The sequence below is a fragment of the Dendrobates tinctorius genome, unplaced genomic scaffold (assembly GCF_039654945.1).
Source record: "Dendrobates tinctorius isolate UK_male_01 unplaced genomic scaffold, ASM3965494v1 ptg000039l, whole genome shotgun sequence".
Classification (NCBI taxonomy): Eukaryota; Metazoa; Chordata; class Amphibia; order Anura; family Dendrobatidae; genus Dendrobates; species Dendrobates tinctorius.
The window spans coordinates 35332080-35356378 of NW_027361707.1; the positions used below are offsets into that span (position 1 = coordinate 35332080).

General features: G+C 43.5%; 1 protein-coding gene across 3 annotated transcripts in view; it reads right to left on the reverse strand.

Moving 5' to 3' along the window:
• Nucleotides 1-24299, reverse strand: part of LDB2 (LIM domain binding 2) — a 511700-nt gene that overhangs the window by 293142 nt on the left and 194259 nt on the right. For all 3 annotated transcript variants that reach the window (XM_073574629.1, XM_073574628.1, XM_073574627.1), the window contains exon 2: nucleotides 13820-13922. In XM_073574629.1, coding sequence (XP_073430730.1) covers nucleotides 13820-13922 — 103 coding nt within the window. The remainder of the gene's footprint in view (nucleotides 1-13819; nucleotides 13923-24299) is intronic.

The following is a 24299-nucleotide window of genomic DNA, read 5'->3' on the forward strand; positions in this document are numbered from 1 at the left end:
TACTACATGCATGCTACATACATACTACATGCTACATACATACTACATATATACTACATGCATGCTACATACATACTACATGCTACATACATACTACATATATACTACATGCATGCTACATACTACATGCTACATACATACTACATATATACTACATTCATACTACATACTACATATATACTACATACATACTACATACATACTACATGCATGCTACATACATACTACATGCATGCTACATACATACTACATGCATACCACATATATACTACATACATACAATACATTCATACAATACATACATAGACATACAGTACATATAACATAGAGTAACATACTTACCAATACTTGTCACATTGTTCCCCGAAGCCATTGTCTTTTCCGGGATAAATATTAACATAACAAACCACAAAAATACTCACCCACGATCCGAAGCAGTCCACGAGTGTGTCCCACGACGATCTTGGGTAGAGAACTGCAGCATCAGATGATGCTGCCGTTCTCTACGGGCTGCAGGAATCCAATGACGGAAGGTAGGTATCCTTCCGCACTGTATTCCTCCGCCACTTAAAAAAAAAAAAGTCCCTAGTCTCACTTTATGCCATTGCTGTGTGGGAAATTCCCACACAGCAATGGCATAAAGTGAGACTAGGGACTTTTTTTTTTTAAGTGGCGGAGGAATACAGTGCGGAAGGATACCTACCTTCCGTCATTGGATTCCTGCAGCCCGTAGAGAACGGCAGCATCATCTGATGCTGCAGTTCTCTACCCAAGATCGTCGTGGGACACACTCGTGGACTGCTTCGGATCGTGGGTGAGTATTTTTGTGGTTTGTTATGTTAATATTTATCCCGGAAAAGACAATGGCTTCGGGGAACAATGTGACAAGTATTGGTAAGTATGTTACTCTATGTTATATGTACTGTATGTCTATGTATGTATTGTATGAATGTATTGTATGTATGTAGTATATATGTGGTATGTATGTAGCATGTAGTATGTATGTGGTATGTATGTAGCATGCATGTAGTATGTATGTAGCATGCATGTAGTATGTATGTAGCATGCATGTAGTATGTATGTAGTATGTATGTAGTATGTATGTAGTATATATGTAGTATATATGTAGTATGTATGTAGCATGTAGTATGTATGTAGCATGCATGTAGTATATATGTAGTATGTATGTAGCATGCATGTAGTATGTATGTAGTATGTATGTAGCATGCAGTATGTATGTAGCATGTATGTAGTATGTATGTAGTATATATGTAGTATGTATGTAGCATGCATGTAGTATGTATGTAGTATGTATGTAGCATGCAGTATGTATGTAGCATGTATGTAGTATATATGTAGTATGTATGTAGCATGCATGTAGTATGTATGTAGTATGTATGTAGCATGCAGTATGTATGTAGCATGTATGTAGTATGTATGTAGTATATATGTAGTATGTATGTAGCATGCATGTAGTATGTATGTAGCATGCATGTAGTATGTATGTAGTATTTTTTTTTTTTTTTTTTTTTTTAACATTTAACACATTAGCCGGATGATGGGACTACTACTGTCCCATCATTGGCTAATGTGTCAATCACTGTCATGGTAGCAGGCATCGCCCGATGGGACTTGTAGTCCCATCGGACGATGCTTGCACAGACCCCCGGACATCAGCACAGCCCCCCGGCAGGCCGGCACAGCCCCCCGGCAGGCCGGTACAGACCCCCACAGGGTGCACAGACCACCGGCAGGCCGGCACAGCCCCCCGGCAGGCCGGTACAGACCCCGGGCAGTCCACACAGCCCCCCGGCAGGCCGGCACAGCCCCCCGGCAGGCCGGCAGAGACCCCCGGAAGGCCCGAAACGACGGCGCATCATGATGCGCACACACCGCGCATCATGATGACGTCAGGCCGTCAATCAACTGAACTTCCGATTCCGATGCCGAATTCCGATATTGAAAAAATATCGGAAGTCGGTATCGGAATTTCGATACAGCAAGTATCGGCCGATACCCGATACTTGCGGTATCGGAATGCTCAACACTAGTCGTCATCGTTCATCATTTTGGCAATGCGGGGGTCCCTTTTTAGGATCCGCAAGGCATAATCTGACATGTGGGCCAATGTTCCCGGTGTCAATGATGCACTGCGAGTGCTGGGTGGAGGAGCACTTTCTGGCAAATCCACATCCCTCCAGTCACGCACAAACCCTGTACCAGACCTTGCCACGCCAACATTTTCACTTGCCCCACGAGATGCATCCTCCTCCCCTAAGTAATCATCCCCATCATCATCCTCCTCCTCCTCTTCTTCCTCCACCTCGTCCAGGAGAGGTCCCTGAGCAGACAATGGCTGAATGTCATCAAGGATTCCCTCCTCCTCTTCCTCCTCATCAACATTGGCTGCAGACGCCTGCTCCTTAAGGTGCGTCAAAGTTTGCATGAGCAGACGCATAAGTGGGATGCTCATGCTTAGGATGGCGTCGTCTGCGCTTACCAGCCGTGTGCATTCCTCAAAACACTGAAGGACTTTACAAAGGTCTTTCAGCTTCGACCACTGCACACCATTCAACTCCATGTCTGCTCTCAAAGTGCCTGGCCGTGTATCCTCACACAAATGCATTATGGCCTGCCTCTGCTCGCACAGCCGCTCCACCATGTGCAGGGTGGAGTTCCACCTTGTTGCAATGTCGATAATGAGGCGGTGGTTGGGAAGGTGGAGCAATCGCTGCAGCTTCTGCATACGAACGGAGTGTACAGGCGACCGGCAGATGTGCGCGCACAGTCTTCGCACCTTATGGAGCAGGGCTGTTAACTCCGGATAATTTTTGAGGAAGCACTGCACCACCAGGTTCAAGGTGTGAGCCAAGCAAGGTATGTGGCTGAGTTTTGAAAGGGCTATGGCTGCCACAAAATTATGGCCGTTATCACTAACTACCTTGCCTGCCTCAAGATGTACACTGCCCAGCCATGACTCAGTTTGTCGCTTCAAGTACTCGGCCAGCACCTCGGCGGTGTGTCTGTCGCCCAAACACATCATCTGCAACACAGCCTGCTGACGCTTTCCACTAGCTGCTCGATAGGGGGACACATCGTGTGCAACAGTGGCAGCTGCAGATGGAGTGCTCGTACGACTGCGCTCTGTGGACGAGCTTTCGCTTCTGGAGGAGGAGGAGGAGGAGGAGGGTCGAACGCCTACAGCCAACTGTTTCCTATACCGTGGGCTAGGCAGCACTGTCCCACCACCGCTGTCCCCTGTGGACCCTGCATCCACCACATTAACCCAGTGCGCAGTGATGGACACGTAACGGCCCTGGCCATGCCGACTGGACCATGCATCAGTTGTGAGGTGCACCTTTCCGCTCACTGACTGCTTGAGTGCATGGACAATGCGGTCTTTCACATGATGGTGGAGGGCTGGGATGGCTTTGCGAGAGAAGAAGTGGCGACTGGGTAGGTCATAGCCTGGTACTGCATAGGCCATGAGTTCGCGGAAAGCTGTGCTTTCCACCAACCGAAAGGGCATCATCTCAAACGAGATTAGTTTGGCAATGTGGGTGTTCAAACCCAGTGTACGCGGATGAGAGACTGAGTACTTTCTTGACCTACTCATAGTGTCTGGGAGGGTGAGCTGGACTTGAGAGCTGCATATGGTGGAAGTAGCGGTGGACAGGGCGGACTGAGAGAGGGTTGATGATGGTGATGGAGTTGGTGTTCTTTCTGATGGCCTAGAATCAGTCTTTCGTTGATATAACAGTGGGATTCCCTGACTGCTGTGGTCTTGCAACGACACCTCAACATTTGCTGCTGTGATAACCGGTGGGCTTACAGTGGGGGAAACAATGTAGCGTTGCTGACTACCTTCGTTGTGATCAGTTGCACATGTGGCACTTGAGGTTTGGTGTTGTGTCCACGCTTGCAAGTGCATGCTGGTTAAATGTCTAAGCATGCAACTGGTATTCAAATTTTTCAGATTTTTCCCTCGGCTAAAGGTCTTTGCGCACTTCTTACAGATAACCTTGGCCTGATCATGAGGATTTTGTTCAAAAAAGTGCCACACTGCACTCTTCCTACTTTGGCAGACATTTTGCGGCCTAGCACGCTGTGATCTTTTGACCCTCTGGACAAGCTGTCCAGCAACTCTTTTGATGTTTGGAACCTGTCTTTGGAGTGCTCCGGGCCTGCCAGATAACAGCTGTTGCGATGTCGATGTCTGCTGTGGATGCTCCTCATCTGAGCTATTGGAAGCAGCACCCTCTTCCCCCAATGGATGCCAATCTGGGTCAACAACTGGGTCATCCATCACCTCCTCTTCTATGTCATGTGCACCTTCCTCTGTGTCACCGTGTATGGTGGTATAGTGTGCGGGAAGGGGCACCTGAGTCTCATCAGGGTCAGAATCTGGCTCTGTACACTGCGAGGACAATGTAGTGCTCTGAGTGAATGTACCAGCAGAATCATCCATCAGCGGCTGTGCATCAGTGCACTCCATGTCAGATTCATCTTGGCCTGGGTAATTCACCATTTCACTTGATAATCCAGGCATGGTATGTGAAAACAGCTCCATGGAGTAATCAATAGTATGGCCTGCGTCATCCTTCAATCTTGGTTGGGGTGAAGGACACAAGGAAAGGTGTGGTTCATGAACATGAGCCTCCAATGACGACTCAGTGCTTTTACTTTTTACAACTGAAGAAGAGGAGGCGATAGAGCTGGAGGCTGAGTCAGCAATGTAAGACAAAACTTTTTCCTGATGCTCTGGCTTTAAAAGCGGTTTGCCAACTCCTAGAAAACTAAGCGTTCGAGGCCTTATGTAGCCAGACGATGACGCAGGGTCAGCACCTCCTGCATTCGGTCCTATTTTGCTCTTGCCACTACCATCAGATCCACCACCAACACCATCATTACCAGCTGCCAACCCCCGCCCAATTCCATGGCCTCTTCCACCAGCCTTCCTCATTTTTGGTAGAAATGTAGACAAAATCCAACAAACTATATAGTATTGTAAAACAAGGTACAAGGTATCTATAGGACAGGGGAGATTTTGAATATCTGCACACACTTTTGGACAGTGGACACTTTTGGATTGTGTGAGGCCCACTGATATCTCAGCTCTATGTGACAGGCTCGATGGCACTGCTGTGACCTAAGTGACTAGAGGATAAGGGAGATTTTGAATATCTGCACACACTTTTGGACACTGGACACTTTTGGATTGTGTGAGGCCCACTGATATCTGAGCGCTATGTGACAGGCTCGATGGCACTGCTGTGACAAAAGTGACTAGAGGATAAGGGAGATTTTTAATATCTGCACACACTTTTGGACACTGGACACTTTTGGATTGTGTGAGGCCCACTGATATCTCAGCGCTATGTGACAGGCTCGATGGCACTGCTGTGACAAAAGTGACTAGAGGATAAGGGAGATTTTGAATATCTGCACACACTTTTGGACACTGGACACTTTTGGATTGTGTGAGGCCCACTGATATCTGAGCGCTATGTGACAGGCTCGATGGCACTGCTGTGACAAAAGTGACTAGAGGATAAGGGAGATTTTGAATATCTGCACACACTTTTGGACAGTGGACACTTTTGGATTGTGTGAGGCCCACTGTTATCTCAGCGCTATGTGACAGGCTCGATGGCACTGCTGTGACCTAAGTGACTAGAGGATAAGGGAGATTTTGAATATCTGCACACACTTTTGGACACTGGACACTTTTGGATTGTGTGAGGCCCACTGATATCTCAGCGCTATGTGACAGGCTCGATGGCACTGCTGTGACAAAAGTGACTAGAGGATAAGGGAGATTTTGAATATCTGCACACACTTTTGGACACTGGACACTTTTGTATTGTGTGAGGCCCACTGATATCTCAGTGCTATGTGACAGGCTCGATGGCACTGCTGTGACAAAAGTGACTAGAGGATAAGGGAGATTTTGAATATCTGCACACACTTTTGGACACTGGACACTTTTGGATTGTGTGAGGCCCACTGATATCTGAGCGCTATGTGACAGGCTCGATGGCACTGCTGTGACAAAAGTGACTAGAGGATAAGGGAGATTTTGAATATCTGCACACACTTTTGGACACTGGACACTTTTGGATTGTGTGAGGCCCACTGATATCTCAGCGCTATGTGACAGGCTCGATGGCACTGCTGTGACCTAAGTGACTAGACGATAAGGGAGATTTTGAATATCTGCACACACTTTTGGACACTGGACACTTTTGGATTGTGTGAGGCCCAATGAATATCTGAGCGCTATGTGACAGGCTCGATGGCACAGCTGTGACCAAAGTGACTAGAGGATAAGGGAGATTGGATTGCTTTTAAAAAAGCAGTTTGCGGAGCAGTGGGTAAACAGCAATGCCAGCCTGTCAGGAAGCCTTAAAAGGCAGCCCAACAACCAACACCACTGATACACCACTATATAGCCTCCCCTTGCACTGCACACACAGTGACTGGTGTGTTGTGCAGGCCAAATTGCTATCAGCAGCAGAAGCAGTTTTTTTTTCTTCTCAGCAGGACAAAAAAAAAAAATTGGGATTGCTTAAGCAGTTTGAGGCCCAATGAATATCTGAGCGCTATGTGACAGGCTCGATGGCGCAGCTGTGACCAAAGTGACTAGAGGATAAAGGAGATTGGATTGCTTTTAAAAAAGCATTTTGCGGAGCAGTGGGTAAACAGCAATGCCAGCCTGTCAGGAAGCCTTAGAAGGCAGCCCAACAACCAACACCACTGATACACCACTATATAGCCTCCCCTTGCACTGCACACACAGTGACTGGTGTGTTGTGCAGGCCAAATCGCTAGCAGCAGAAGCAGTTTTTTTGTCTTCTTCCCTGCCTAACGCTCTCCCTACAGAATCAGCAGCAACCTCTCCCTATGCTAAGATCGGCAGAAGTAAGATGGCGGTCGGCGTGCACGCCCTTTTATACCCCCTGTGACGCCCACCAAAGCAAGCCAATCACTTTCATGACCTTCTGAAAGATGGTGGTGACCCGTGCCTATGTCATCACGTTGCCCACAGTGTCCGTGGATCCTGATTGGCTGAAAAAGAGCGCAAAACAAACTTTTGAAACGCGACTTTGGCGTGTAAGTCGCCGACCTCGTGGCCGACCTCATCCTAGGGTCGGGTTTCGTTTCATGAAACCCGACTTTGCCAAAAGTCGGCGACTTTTGAATTTTTTCGACCCGTTTCGCTCAACTCTATTTAAGAGTAATATTGGCGCTCCTTTCAATAGATCCTTCATCAAGGTTCAGCTGTTCAGCCGGGAAGGTGCGGAAGGTGTTTGCCAGCATTGTTCTTCCGCTACTGGTGTTGTCACTGGCACGCCTTATGTTTTTACACTTCATAGATTAGTTTTATTAGTAAAATTCCTATAAAAGCAAGTCAAACATCATTAAACTAAGTATATTCATGGGATATAAAGGACCTGAAAGCCACATTTTATAATAGGAATATGAGCGGGACATCACGGCCTGTTAATTCTGGAATAATAAAAAAGTCATTAAAAAGTGAATGGTATGTATTGTTATAGTAAGAGTAAATGTGCAAAACATACAAATGTAAGACACAAAAAAACACTGGGTATACTCCGTGGGCAAATAAATGGAAGATAAAGGACCTTATTCATCATTTGAAGATTTTTTTTAAGCAACTTTTCTTTTTTACTTGTGGTATTTGTTGGCAGTTTTCGTTCCAAATTCTTCAAAATGGCACATATGGTTCATGAATTTGGCACAAAAGCAAAAATGTTTTTTTATTTTTGTCTTGAAACTTTTTTCAAACTTTTTAGCATAAAGTGATGCGCAATCCACTAAAATGTCCCAAAAATTGTGCCCCCCCCAAAAAAAATCTACAATTACGTGAAGTGTACTACATATGTGCAAACGTTGTGAGAAAAAACTCACAATTTATCTGCCAAAAACAACTAGAAAACCCAAAATCTTGGCCAAAATGAACATAAAAAATGAACACAAGTCAACACATATAAATTAGATTTGCGCTCAAAAACTCTTACTAATATAATGGGATAAATAGTCACACACACTAAATCCAAAATAGAGGTTTATAAGTTGTACTGGAATAGATAAGCGGTTAATCCAGTACAACTACTAACCTTCTATTTTGGATTTACTCACCACTTGGGACTAAATGCCTTTTTTGTCTTGGACTAACATGGGACTATTTGACAGCTTTTAACGGAGTCTATGTATTATCCCTCTGCTGAACTTTATAATTAAGTGTGTGACTATTTATCCCATTATATTAATAAGAGTTGTTGATCGCAATTTACTTTGTGATGTTTTCTAATATTTATTATTGACATTTGGGTGACTAATATCTACTATTTGCTGCTGAAACCCTTATGCAGTATAGTGCCACTGTATTTATTTTATACATATAAAATAGACTTTAAAAAGACACAAATTAAAGGAATGTTAAGGCACAATAAAAAACAGATGAAAAACATTGTAAACGACAAAAAAGGCGCAGACGCAATAATGAATCGGTCCCAAATTGTCTAAATGTACGGTAAATTTTATTTTTTCAAAGAAAAGTTGGGAGATAGTGGAAAATAAAGCAGAATACATTATGATTTGATCTATAGCATCTGAGGAAGTGTTCATACTGAATCTTTTTGCAGAGTTTTTGAAGTGGAAATTCCACTTTTTTTAGAAGTTTTGAGATGTTGAGGAAGACTTGGAAAGTTTCTGTTATGAAAACTCCTCAAAAATTCTATGTAAACCTCTCTGTTGCCAACTCTGGGCATATTCAGACTTAGGGCTCATACTCACTCTCGAGAGACTCGCACGATTCTCGTGCGAGTCTCTCGCATGGAAACCTGGCACTGGGAAATAGAAATACATGTAGCCGCACGCTCAGGTCCGAGTGCCGGCGGCAGTGCCAGGTTTTCATGCGAAAGATTCGCATGAGAATCGTGCGAGTCTCTCGCAAGTGAGTATGAGCCCTTAAGATAAAGATAGGGGCTCGTGCATATGACCGTGTTTTCAATCCAGCAAAACATCAGATTGCACTCGGACCAATATTATTCTATGGGCACATGTCTAATATTTTCCTTGGACCAAGCCAAAAATCAGAGCATGTCTGAATTGGACCAATTACCAGATCGCACTCAGCTAAGCAAGTCAATGGGTCTGTGGAAAACATCGGACTACACTCGGATGACACTGAGTGAAGTCTGATTTTCACGGACTGACAGAACAGATTTTTTTTCTCCACCTTCTCCTCATGCAACAAAATCGGATCACACTATGATCAAACGTTGATTAGCATAATCGTCCTGATTCACTCCAATGAGAGAAAATACGCTAGTGTGACACTAGACTTATGCCACTTTCACGTGTTCAGATTTTTACCTCAGTATTTGTAAGCCAAAACCAGGAGAGGGTGATAAATACAGAAGTGGTGATGGGTTTCTATTATACTTTTCCTCTGATTGTTCCTCTCCTAGTTTTGGCTTACAAATACTGAGGTAAAATACTGACCAAATACTCAACGCGTGAGCGTGGCCTAAATCTGAGAGATTGGTTGATAGCAAAATCTCAACTTGATTACCCCATCCTTCAGCTGGAATGTGTGAGTCAGAGTAAAATTGTAGAAGTACTGTGTCTTCACTATAATGGATGCCTGTGTCTAAAAAAAAAGGCACAATCTTTTTTCTCAAAAAAGTTCTGTTTTTTTGGGACCGTTGAGGTATGTTTATACGAAACATTCTGGTGCATTTTTTTCTGCATAAAAAATGCAGTTAACGGTTGGAAAACTGAATATTTTTGGTTGCTTTTTAATGCTTTTTTTGGTATGTTTTTTTTCCTTTTACTCTTAATGGAGAAACTCATCAGTAAAAACATTTAAAGAAGTGACATGCTGCAGCTTGTAAAAAAAAAAAAAAGCACCGAAAGTCAAAAGTTTCACATCATATTAAAGAGATTTTAGAAATAACTAGCTGAAGAGCCCGGCACTGCCCGGGCATAGTAACTGTGGTTAGTTATAACAAATTATAATTATCCTCCATCCCATAGTCCCGTGCCCATATACCCATCATACATATCCACCATCCCATAGGCCCGTGCCCATATACCCATCATACATATCCGCCATCATACATATCCACGATCCCATAGGCCCGTGCCCATATACCCATCATACATATCCTCCATCCCATAGTCGAGTGCCCATATACCCATCACACATCCTCCATCCCATAATCCCATGCCCATATACCCATCATACATATCCTCCATCCCATAGTCCCATGCCCATATACCCATCACACATCCTTCATCTCATAGTCCCGTGCCCATATACCCATCATACATATCCTCCATCCCATAGTCCCGTGCCCATATACCCATCATACATATCCTCCATCCCATAGTCCAGTGCCCATATACCCCTCACACATCCTCCATCCCATAGTCAACCATTATGACATCATAACGAGCGGCGGGGCTTGCAACCTATGATGACATCAGTGTCGCCATGGCAACCATTATGACATCATAATGAGGGGCGGGGCTTAATGCACACACTTTTTCCCCATTATGTAGATAGGGGCAAAATTGTTTGGTGAATTGGAATGCGCGGGGTTAAAATTTCACCTCACAACATAGCCTAGGACACTCTCGGGGTCCAGACGTGTGACTGTGCCAAATTTTGTGGCTGTAGCTGCGATGGTGCGGATGCCAATCCCAGACATACACACACACATACATACATACATACAGTACATACACACATACATTGAGCTTTCTATATTAGATTTAGCTGTTGATGTAACATACTGTATTTCTTCTTTGTGAAGTAAAGGATAGCAAAACTGCTTCATAAACGCTATGTATGCACAAGCTCTAATGTGCACAAGCCCTAAGGTGATTCTATTTCTATTTTATAAACGACTTCTAGTATATTTTATAAATTTTCATTATCTATGCATTTAAATCACATTAGAATAGATTGCAAGTAGTGAAGCGCGCAAGTGCTTGTTACTCGAGTTTTCCTAGGGGGCTCGGGCATTCATTCGCAGGTGCTAGATTAACATGTTAGTGTCCCCGCGGCTGCATGTTTTGTGGCTGTTAGACAACCACAAAACACGCGGTGATTGCCCATGTATATTAGTCAATTCCTGCATGTTTTCAATCTGGATTATTTTAATTCACATAACATTGATTGAAGTGATTGACTTTTTATGATATTTGATTTTTTTTTATGTTTAGAGTAATTTTTTTAATACCGTAAATTAGTGCAATAAGTGTAAAAAACAATTCAGAAAAAAAGCATGACTTATGCCTCAACTGCTTCACTAATTGGATTCCTGTATTTATGAACACAAAGAAGCTCTACATCACTATTCAAAAAAACTGTAATCCTGGCAAACTCCATTAAAGTAAATGGTGTCCGTAAGGATTCCAAACATAGAGAAGAAACAGTCAGTGCTCCAGTATACATGGAATTCATCATTGTAGTGTAATTATTAAAGGAAATATCCCAAAATATGAAGTTTCCCCCCATCCATTAGTAAAAAATGTATTGATCAATGGGGGTCCCACCACTGGTACGCCCACTAATCTGAAGAACGGGAGCCCTATCTGAAGAAAGAGGTTATTCCCAATAGACCACCAGTGATAGCTAAGCACTGCGCTCGGCTAAATCCAGCAATCCCGTTACAAATTAATGGAGCGGAGGTGTAAATGCTTGGCCTCCACTCCATTCTTCTCCATTCAGGCTACACTCTTCAGAACCCCCATTCTTGGGATTGGTTGGGGTCCTAGTGATTTGACCCCCAGCAACCAGGATTCTATCAGTTATCCCATTGATAGGGGTTAACGTTTCAAATTGACAAAACCTCTTTAAATTCTACCAGTTGCATAACATGTTTATAATAGCTGTACAATTATCATGAGCAGACTACTAAAACTATATTATATTCATCACAATTTAGCATGAAATATTATGAATTGGAAAAGTTAGATATTTAGAGGAATCCAACTTTTCATAATTTTTGAGAAACCATCAGAGTATGTTTTTGTTTTTTGTTGGAGTGGATCGTACTAGAAAGTGAGAAAAATAATATACATATATATATATAGTAATTCCTTCTATTAACTTTTCCATTTTTCTTATCTTTTGTTCTTATTTTTTCTTATATTGCAATTAAAATAGAAAAAAAGTATGGTTCCCAGTTGATTAGTCACTCCTCCTCCTTTGGCTACAGCAGATGCCTCTCCCCATTGCTCCATCTGTAGTATGACAGTTGTTTTATAACACAAGGAAATTCCTGCTGACTTACTAGCAATTTGAGCAAGAGTATCCCGCTTACTATTCTCCTTCATTACTAGGTTTAGGGTAGCCTTAAAAAGTCCCACTGACCTACTACTGAGTAGAAATACTGTTCCACTATCTGGAAATCGTGGTTTACCATGTAGAAGGAAAGAACGTATTCTGCATAGGTGCTTATAATTATCACTTTGCATACATAGTGGAAGATATCATGTTCATGTGAATCATTCCTATACTTGGCAAAAGGCCCGGAGGGTCACAATAAGCTCATTAATATATAAATATATAAAGCAGCATATACGGCTATATAATATATTTATTTACAAAATCTGTTACTGATCAAAAGAGTGCTAGCATTTCTCTATAAATTTAGTAAAACTGCTCTTAATATGGTATATCTTGTTATTTTCCTACTTTGCATGATCAATAGGATATAGAATATATATATACTGTATATATTCTGTATATTTTCAGGCTACAGATATTTCAGAAATAAGTTTGGTTACACACAATACATATTCGATTACGGCAGTTAGTTAACTTTTTCCAGTTTATCTTTTTTTCTGATTGACTTGTAAAGTAGACTAAGTAGTAAGAACAAAAAGAACAAATAAATATGGATAAAATGAATAAATGTAAAATAAACAAAATAAAAATAATACAAAAATAAAATAAATATAAAATGAATAAAAAATAAAATACTAAATGCATAAAAACAGCTATATGAATGTTAAATAACTATATATTGTAATATACTAATATACTATTAATTAGTATTGTAATATACACGTAATAGACTTTTTTAAATTAATTTTGCTATTTTATATTACGGCTAGTTTTTCCATATGCAATTGTCTGTCTGAAAATTCATGGTGTCCTTCTCCTTTGTTAACGAAGGTTGTGTGACAACCAGAATTGCCTACATAATGCAATAGCTTGGAATGTACAACACATGTTCTCCACGTGGAGGGAGAAAAAGCAAATATCACAGGTAATGATAATGATTGCACAGCTCAGCAAGTATCACGTGTGAGAGAAATACACTTTCTTCCATGCCTTTCAAACTTCACACGCAATTGTAAAGCAGGAGATGATAAGAGGAGAGGAGAATTTGGAGGAGAGAATAATCACAATATCATTACAGCAGACAGAGATGGTACTGACTCTAGTTAGCCATGTGATGCTGGGCTGATGCACTATGGATTGATAGCAGAGCACAGAGTAGAAAGAAGCAGAGTGAAATCTGAAATTCAAGAATAAATCTAGAAAGAAGAAAATTGGAACTACAGGGAAGTAAATACACTGTATATAAGATAAGGGCCGAAAGATTGGATAGTATAGTGGTTATATTCTTTCAGTGGTTTTGGTGTGACAAATTAACTTTTTGTGCCTTTTTTACGCCTCTATCATACTAGAAAAACTGAGATTACGTCTTCCATCATGACTTATACATACAAAATGATGGTGATTTTATGGAACAGAATCTATAAAACTTACTGTATCTCTTTGGTCCATCTTCTAAGCAAAATGACAATGTTAATGTTGCATCATCTTCAAAAAATTCTGTAGTAAAGGCATCCCACCAAAGATTGTCACTATCCTACCAAAGAAAGAAGAATATGTATTATTTTATTACCTAGATCCTCAAAAGTTCTACAGCCATTTCTTAGTATCTTCTAATAATAGCCACCACTGTGACTTTTCGGAGTCATTACTATATTGTGGACAAATAATGGCTTTCCTACGTTTAAAATGTCTGTCGACTTTAGGTGCAACTCCTTAAGAACTTCACGAAATAGAACAGTATTCTGTATGGAAAATCAAAAGGTTTCAGAGCGTTTTTCGGTTCAATTTTCAATCTACTGACTAAGTTTCCTAAAACTTCTATTGGCAAAACTAATATTGCATATATGACAGATTAATCCAGTGTTCCTTTATATAGAAAGTTACCGATAGTTAATCAGACGTCGTAAATCTAAAATAAACAAATTTATCTTATTGTTCGTTGCCCTAAAAACACGATCCAACAATGAAGAGCCAACATCTTAAAATTGTTTGAAATTGTTTGTGACTTTGGCTTTGACCATCGGTTGTCTACTAGCCTAGCACACTAATCTCAGAGGTCCTATCTGGGCTTTCTATGGCCTCCTGGAACAGTTTCAAAACAATGAATGTAATAAAATGCAAAAATAAAATATCAAAAGGCCAGAACTGTTTTTTTCTTGTCGCCATTCTTCACCTACAACAAACGCCCAAAATGACATCTATAAAATTTACAGCTCGCCACCAAAAAAAATACTAAACCCTTACATTTAATAAAAATTTTAAAAAAATCTTTGAATCGCTAAATTATGGGAAAAAAAACTATACAAGTCTGATATTACTGTAATTGTACTGGCCTGAAGAATCGTACTGCCAGTTTTTTTTTCTTATTTTATACTACACAACGAGTACCAAAACAAATTAAAACCCTTAAACAATGGCAGAATGTTTTTTTTTTTTTATTACCATTTTGCTTTGTTTTTTAAAACATCTAATGGTAAAATTAATGGTTTAATTCAAAATTACATATCTCCCGGAAAAAAAAATTATTTTGGTCTTGAAGAAAAAAAAACGAAAGCACAAAAAAAAAAAAAAAAGACCCATGACTGGAAAAGGTTTAAAAGGGTAATTTAGGTAAAAAACAGAATATTTCAAAAATGGCAAAAAAGAAAGAGTTCATGCTGGTAAGCTCTTTCTGATTGCTTAGAGAATAAAAAAAGCTTGTTAAAATGAGAATTTCCAGTTACCAGCTACAGCCATTATCAAAAACAGGAATTTGTTGTTGTTTTTTTGTTATTTTACATCTCTAGTTGCGCATAAAACACACAAATAACATAATTAAACATCTCAGTTGTTACTTCTGACTTTTCCTAAAAAAAAAAAAAAAAAAAAGGATAAAAGCAAAGGACTTTATGTTTAAAAAAAAAGTGAGCACGAAATTGCTTTTTTGGCAAAGATTTCCAAAGTCCAACTTAGCGGAAAATTTAATTCAAAAGATCTGCTCAGCTAGAAATGCAGAAATTAGTACTGGGGGGGGGGGGAAGTGCTTCGTTTTCTATGAGGAGGGGAAAAAAAAAAAAAAAAAGGAAAGAAACAAAAGATTAAAAACTGAAATTCGAGAACTGCCCTAGGCAGGTTTTAAGTTATGGACTGACAGGTAGTGTGGAGTTCTACCAGACTAATTATTTTCCTATTCAACAGTAATGAGAAATTGCCATGGCAACTAAGTTCTCCCCTGGCAGACGGTATATGCACACCACACACAGAGTCATGTGAAGGGAACAAGGAACGCCGAGAGTACACACAATGTTGACTCATTTTCTTTATGATGCTTCCCACTTACATGAGGTAATTGACCTAATATGGATAATGGGAACAGGAAAACCATAAAACACCGTACATGAAGCCTATTACTGGTACATTATAAAAAAAAATGCATTAAACATCACGGTGCTATCGAAAACATTCCAAAATCTTGCGATATTAGTTATTTTTTACATAACGGGACGTATTAGTCTCTAATATGGCAAATAAATTTTCATTAACTTGGATGGAAAACAACGGTAGGCAAGTGAATCATCCAGATTTTTATCTTTTTCTACAAAAAAACTTTTTTTTTTCCAGATTTAGGGCCCGATTCATCAAGATCTGCATCGTTCACACTGGTTTTGATGATCATCTTGGTCAGGCAATCCTGATTCATAAAGAGGTGCAGACTTCTTCACGATTTTGGAGCGTCCTGATGAGTGCCACGTGCCTCTATGAACACAAGCCAGAAATCTCATTCCAGTCAGTTACTGAGAATGAGATTTATGCCATACAGAACGCCACAGGTCATATGAATTAGACGAGCTGTGATGCAGCTGCCACACCCCGACTCCATCCCAGCTTTACCCATCTTGGCGGACCTGGGAGAAATGGGTGTGACAACATCAATAGAAGAGGAAAAATCCAGCATGGAAGCAGGTAAGTAAAATGTCCAATTTTATTGAAGAAATAAATCACATCCATAAAAACATGGTAAGTGCGGTTCTGGTCACAGTGGATACAACTGGCGCATTTTCCTAAACAACCATGAATAAGGCTCACTGGAGCTGAAATGCCTCAGTTGTATCCACTGTGACCAGAACCGCACTTACCAAGTTTTTATGGATGTGATTTATTTCTTCAATAGAATTGGACATTTTACTTACCTGCTTCCACGCCGGATTTTTCGTCTTTGCCTCAGCTGGATCCCAGGCTTTTCCGTGCCCTTCTCAGCAGGATTGTGGCTTCAATCAACAGTGAGCTGACTCTCCTTCTCCCCTTCTCCACTTTTATATGAAAACATCAATAGTTGCAAAATTTGGGCAAAAGTTGCCCCTAAATTTTGCGACTTTTGAAAGCATTACACCAGAATTCTAGTATGAAAACCTAGATGAATGAAGCCCTTAGTTTATTATTATCTACATATAAATTCATGGAACATTACAGTTTTTATGCTAGCCACTGATGCATACACTTTTGGCTTATGTTTCCTTGTTTCTACAATTTTCTTGTCAGCTTTACTGAGTACACTGGGACACAGTCATCAGAGATTTCTCATTATCATTAAATAGTAAGGGTGTTATTGATAAATGATGGCTGCTTTGGACTGATTGAGACTTAAATAAGGCAGGATAGCAATACTACATACCCAGATAATGTGTTATAGGTTGCCCCTTGTAACGAATGGAAGCAGAGACAGAGATGATGAAGTTCACATTCGTTTTTATTTTTTAAGTGGAACCTCGGGACCACGGTCCGGGGGGATCTGAAGGTGGCGTGACTAGTGAGCCCCGGGCACCCGTAGTAAAGCCCCTCGGGCAGGGCCAGAATGGAATACCCGGAGGACACAGGTGCTACCTCCAGTTAGACCTCAAACACGTGGCAGCTGTCCCAGCGGGACCAAAAGGGATAACAAAAGTAACAGCAGAGTCCGTAATGCACTGGGTCCTGGATCCGGGTAGTTGGTAAGGAGTCGGTTCCAGTGACCTTCACACAGTCCTTGGACTCGGATGGCTGTAGGCGGAACGGGATGGCTTAGGCCCAGATAGTTGCTGATATAACCAGGTAACACAGGATACTGATATGCTGTGGAAACAGAGAGCATTAGGCAATGCACAGAGACTGCAGATGCAGCGCAGACAGTTTAACATGAGAACCGGATGTAGCAATGATAGATACTCGTTGCTCTGGCGCTCTCCCTATGGAGGAGAGGCCAGAAATAGCAGCCAGTGTGCTGCCATTGTTTAATTGCACTTTTTGAATAATGCACACTGCCCCTTTAAGAAGGCAAGTGATCGGGCGGGCCCTAATAGCCTTAGCTACAGATCTCCTCACAGGACACCAGGAGGAGGAGGCAGAAGGGACGACAGAACGCTGAGCAGCAGCATGAGAGGCTCGAGGTGAGTGCCCAGAATGGAGAGCAGCGGCAGGCCTGGATGCAGCGCCAGGACTGGGGCCAGGTGTAACTGTGGCAGACCAAGTCGCAGCGCCAGGACGGGGACCGGGTGTAACAGTATCCCCCTCTTTACACCCCCTCTTCTTCAAGCCTGCGTAGAACCGTTTAAGGAGAAGAGGAGCCTGGATGTTCTCCCTAGGCTCTCAAGATCTCTCCCCAGGACCAAAACCCTTCCAGTCCACCAGGTAGTAGGTCTTACCCCTTACTTTTTTTACGGCCAGGATATGTTTTACCTCAAAAACATAATCCTCCGAGACAGGGTCAGGAGTGGTACCCGGATCCTTAATGAAGGGACTCAAAACTACTGGTTTGAAGAGAGAAACATGAAAGGAGTTAGGCACACGTAGGAAAGTGGGCTATTTCAGCTTGTACGAGACTGGATTGATCTGTCTCAAGATCTCAAATGGTCTGATGAACAGGGGACCCAATTTGTAGGATGGCATCTTTAACCAGATGTACTTAGAAGAGAGCCATACCTTGTCTCCGGGGCGAAAGATAGGTGCATCCAAACGTCTCTTGTCCGCATGCCTTTTCATACGCTGGGAGGCTTTCTCCAGAGCAGTTTTGGTATCCCTCCAGACCTTAGAAAAATCTTCGGAGAAAGTATCGGCAGCTGGAATGCCAGATGATCTGGAGATGGGAAGAGGTATTCCGGGTTGCAATCCAAAGACAATCTGAAAGGGAGACTTTCCAGAAGATTCACTTACTTGATTGTTGTAAGAAAGTTCGGCCCAGGACAGTAAGTCTACCCAATCATCATGATGGGCGTTGACAAAGTGACGCAGGAATCCAGCCAGGATTTGATTTGTCCTCTCCACTTGTCCATTGGACTGGGGATGGTACGCTGAGAAAAAATCCAGTTCAATTCTTACCAGTTTACAAACTGCTCTCCAGAATCTTGAGGTGAACTGGACTCCTCTGTCGGACACAATGTGGAGAGGGAAACCATGGAGATGGAAGATGTGCCGGATGAACAGGTCCACCAACTCAGGACCAGTTGGAAGACTGGGTAGTGGAACGAAGTGAGCCATTTTAGAGAAGCGATCCACCACTACCCACACCACAGAACAGCCAGATGAGATCGGGAGATCTGTGATGAAGTCCATCGCAATATGTTGCCAGGGAGCAGACGGAATTGGAAGAGGCTGAAGCCTACCTGCGGGTAGATGCTTGGCCGTCTTGTTACGAGCACAAGAAGGACAGGCTGTGATGTAATCCATAATGTACTTAGCCATGGCAGGCCACCAGTAGTAACGGGAAATGAGTTGCAGAGTCTTTCTCTGGCCAACGTAACCAGCCAACTTGGACGAGTGACCCCACCGAAGGACATGAGTACGCTCAGAAGCTGACACGAAAGTCTTCCCGGGAGGCAGCCGGGCAAGATCAGTAGAAGCGACCACGATTATCCTTGAGGGTTCAATGATGTGCTGCGGTTCATCTTGATCAGGAGGTAGAAAGGCTCTGGAAAGTGCGTCTGCTTTGACATTTTTGTCAGCTGGGTGAAAATGAAGAACAAAGTTAAAACGAGCAAAAAACAAAGCCCAGCGGGCTTGATGAGGATTCAGCCTTTGTGCAGTTTGGAGGTAAGCAAGATTTTTGTGATCGGTGTATATGACTACCTGATAAAGAGCTCCTTCTAGAAGATGCCTCCACTCCTGCAGAGTCAATTTGATAGCCAACAATTCCCGATCTCCAACAGAATAATTCCTCTCTGCGGAAGAAAAAACCCACAGGAATGCATTCGACTGGAGGACGATTTCTGGGTTAGTACAGCTCCCGTACCTACTGAAGAGGCATCGACCTCAAGAAAAAATTGTTCATTGGAGTTAGGACGATGAAGAACAGGTGCGACAGCAAAGGCCTTTTTGAGAGAAACAAAGGCCTCCTCAGCCTCAGGAGGCCAATCCTTCGGATTTGTACCTTTCCGGGTTAGGGCTGAGATGGGCGCCACTCGGGTGGAGAAGTTAGGAATGAATTGCCTGTAGTAGTTGGCGAAGCCCAGGAATTGCTGTGTGGCCTTCAACCCAGACGGACGAGGCCACTTGAGTACAGCCAATAACTTCTCTGGATCCATTTTTAATCCTGTGGAGGAAACAATGTAACCGAGGAAGGGCAAAGAGGATTGTTCAAAGAGGCACTTTTCAAACTTGGCGTACAGTCTGTTCTCCATGAGTCTCTGTAAGACCAGGCGCACATGTCTGTGATGCGAGACCAAGTCAGTAGAAAAAAATCAGAAAGTCGTCTAGGTAGACAACAACACAGGTGTAAAGCAGATCCCTGAAAATGTCATTGACGAACTCTTGGAAAACAGCGAGAGCATTGCTTAGACCAAACGGCATTACCAGGTACTCGTAGTGGCCATCACGGGTGTTGAAGGCTGTTTTCCATTCGTCTCCATTTCTGATTCGGATCAAATTGTAAGCCCCTCTGAGATCCAGCTTGGTGAGGATTCTGGCCCCTCAGAGACGGTCAAACAGTTCTGAAATTAGAGGCAAAGGGTACCTGTTTTTTACCGTGATCTGGTTCAGTCCTCAGTAGTCGATACTGGGCCGCAGGGATCCGTCCTTTCTCTTCACGAAGAAGAAGCCTGCTCCTGCCGGTGACGATGATTTTCAGATAAACCCTCTGGCCAAGTTCTCCTGGATGTAGTCCAACATAGCCTGAGTCTCTGCCTGGGAAAGAGGGTAAACTCTCCCACGGGGAGGAGATGTTCCAGGAAGAAGGTCTATTGGACAGTCATACGACCTGTGGGGAGGAAGTTTTCCAGCCTCCTTTTTCCTGAAGACATCCGAGAAGGACCAGTAAGCGTATGGTAATCCAGGCAGGTTAGCAGGTTGGTTCAATCCGGGTTACACAATGGTCCGAGCAAGAATCTCCCCAATGTAGAATTTCGCCTGTTCACCAATTAAGGACTGGTTCAAGATTCTGAAACCAAGGCAAACCTAGAAGCAAGGGGTCAGACAAACCAGGGTACACACAAAAATGGATTCTTTCAGAATGCCTAAGACCTACCCGGAGTTCCACTGGCTCAGTCTGGAACTGGATGGGTTCGGTCAGAGGCTGGCCATCAACAGCAGTTACCCGCAACGGGTTGGGAAGAGCCTGAATTGGTAAGTGGTAGCGATCCACAAGCGTCTGCTGGATGAAGCTTCCGGCGGCTCCGGAGTCCAACAGACAGAGTCCAGAAAATTTTATTGCTCCGCAGGTCACGGAGACTGAGATCTGCAACGAAGGAGAGGAACGTTCTCTACCTAGGGTGGCCTCTCCTACTGAGCCTAGGCACAGGAGTTTTCCGACTTTTTTGGACAGGAGCGGATCAGGTGTTCGGAACTACCACAGTACAGACAGCTTCCGTTTTTGCAATGCGCCTCCTGGCGGCGGCTGGCCAGACTTACTCAATCTACCTCCATAGCTTCGGGAGAAGAGGATGAGGTAGACGTCTTGGAAGAATTAGAGTCCAGGTGGTAGGACCTCCTGTCACGCTTAATCTCCATGGAACGCTCCTGAAAATGCAGGCCAATCCAGGTCGCCAAGGAAATCAGGTCATCCAAGATATTAGGCCTGTTCTGCCCCGCCAGCTCATCCTTAATTTTTCCCGATAGGCCCTCCCAGAAGGTAGCCAGCAAGGCCTCCTTGTTCCAGGATAACTCAGACGAAAGGGTGCGGAACTGAACAGCATACTGAGCCACCATGAGGGTTCCTTGGCGTAAGCGAAGCAGGGCAGAAGCGGTCGACGTGACCCGGCATGGTTCATCAAAGGTCCTGCGAAAAGTTTCTAGGAAAGATTGAAGATCATTAACCAGCGGGTCTCCTCTCTCCCATAACGGATTCAGCCAGGTGAGAGCCTCTCCTGCTAGATGTGACATAATGAAGCCCACTTTGGCACGGTCAGAAGCAAACATATGCCCCAAGATTTCGAAGTGTAGGGTACACTGATTGAGAAAACCCCGACACTGAGTGGGATCACCATGGAAGCGGGTAGGAGCCGCCAGGCAGGGGCTCTTGCTTGTCATGACAGCAGGTACCTGGGTGTTGCTAGGTGAATCAGGAGCAGCCAGGTTCTGCAGAGAATCCATGCGGGTCGACAGGTTACGTAGATACGCTGTGATCTTATCCTGTTGATCTCTTAAACGGGTCACCTCTTGGCACAACTCCAAGGTCGGAGGCCTCTGGGGTCCAGCGGATTCCATGGCCGGAGCAAACTGTAATGAATGGAAGCGGAGGCAGAGACGGTGAAGTTCACATTCGTTTTTATCTTTTAAGTGGAACCTCAGGACTACGGTCCGGGGGGCTCTGAAGGTGGTGAGACTAGTGAGCCCAGGGCACCCGTAGTAAAGCCCCTCAGGCAGGGCCAGAATCGAATACCCGGAGGACACAGGTGCTACCTCCAGTTAGACCCCAAACACGTGGCAGCTGTCCCAGCGGGACCAAAAGGGATAACAAAAGTAACAGCAGAGTCCGTAATGCGCTGGGTCCTGGATCCGGGTAGTTGGTAAGGAGTCGGTTCCAGTGACCTTCACACAGTCCTTGGACTCGGATGGCTGTAGGCGGAACGGGATGGCTTAGGCCCAGATAGTTGCTGATATAACCAGGTAACACAGGATACTGATATGCTGTGGAAACAGAGAGCATTAGACAATGCACAGAGACTGCAGATGCAGCGCAGACAGGTTAGCATGAGAACCGGATGTAGCAATGATAGATACTCGTTGCTCTGGCGCTCTCCCTATGGAGGAGAGGCCAGAAATAGCAGCCAGTGCGCTGCCATTGGTTAATTGCACTTTTTGAATACTGCACGCCGCCTCTTTAAGAAGGCAAGAGAGCGGGCGTGCCCTAATAGCCTTAGCTACAGATCTCCTCACAGGACACCAGGAGGAGGAGGCAGGAGGGAGGACAGAACGCTGAGCAGCAGCATGAGAGGCTCGAGGTGAGTGCCCAGAACAGAGAGCAGCGGCAGGCCTGGACGCAGCGCCAGGATGGGGGCCAGGTGTAACTGTGGCAGACCTGGGCGCAGCGCCAGGACGGGGACCGGGTGTAACACCCCTGTTAATCACTGAGCTTATGCGGAGATGGCTATTTTCCACTTCTTCCTGGAGAAGGTATTTCTCAATGAAAACCATTCCGTCCTTTAATTGCCATAAGCAAACGCTTTGCTAGACTATCTATGTAGAAAACGCAGGAATGAATTGTAACGATCTAATATGGTAAAGTGCATGCTGACATAATTTTCAAAATGACATTTGGTCCATGTAAAAAAAAAAACAAAAACTCTCATGCGAACAGCCCTATCACTGGTTCCCGTGCTGTCTGTTTTTTCTATGGAAAGCAATCAGAGCAAAAATAAGCTCATGTGAATATAGCCTAATAGAATAATCACCCATCTTTAAGGGAGAAAATAAACAAAAGGATATTAGAGATAAGGAAATTGAATAGTATTCATGGCAAATTATTAGGAATTCCCTGAACCTGCAAATTCAAATAATTTTACACATTGCAGAAGATTGCATCAGCCAGAGAAGGATCATATGACCTCAGACGAGGCTGCACGGGCTGTCTCATAATGCCTTACAGCTTTCACATCACATGGTAGGATGCTCCAGGCATCTCAGGAAGGACTCTCATAGCCTGTATGAAACCAAAGGCAAGCGATGCAGAAGCCATTTTAGGGAGAATCTGGATTGCAAGAGGACATTCCAGTTCTCATCTTAGCCATAAAGGTAGGGAGAGTAAGCCATAGAACACTGAAGAATCAGTACAGACCGTGTGTGTGAGAGCACTACAGCGAAGAAGATTAATATGTGAGGAAAAGAGAATAATACAGATTTAATTGATACGAAGTGAGAGATTGGAGAGTCTTGTGTCTATGTCTGTGAGGCAGGAAATCCTCTGCATCTGTCATGTGAGGCAGGAGAGTGTCTGTGTCTGAGAGATAGGAGAGTCTCTGTGTCTGTGAAGCATGAAAATCTCTATGTGAGAGGTAAGAGAATCTCTGTCTGTGAGGCAGGAGAGTCTGTGTGTCTGTCAGGATAGTCTCTGTGTCTGTGAGACAGGAGAGTCTGTGTGTCTGTGAGGCAGGAGAGTGTGTGTCAGTCAGGCAGGATAGTCTCTGGGTCTGTGAAGCAGGAGAGTCTCTGTGCATTTGCAAGGCAGGAGAGTGTTTGTCAGGCAGGATAGTCTCTGTGTGTCTGTGAGGCAGGAGTGTGTTTGTCAGGCAGGATAGTCTCTGTGTCTGTGAGACAGGAGAGTCTGTGTGTCTGTGAGGCAGGAGAGTGTGTGTCTGTCAGGCATGATAGTCTCTGTGTCTGTGAAGCAGGAGAGTCTCTGTGTGTTTGCAAGGCAGGAGAGTGTTTGTCAGGCAGAATAGTCTCTGTGTCTGTGAGACAGTAGAGTCTGTGTGTCTGTGAGGCTGCAGAGTGTGTGTCTGTCAGGCAGGATAGTCTCTGTGTCTGTGAG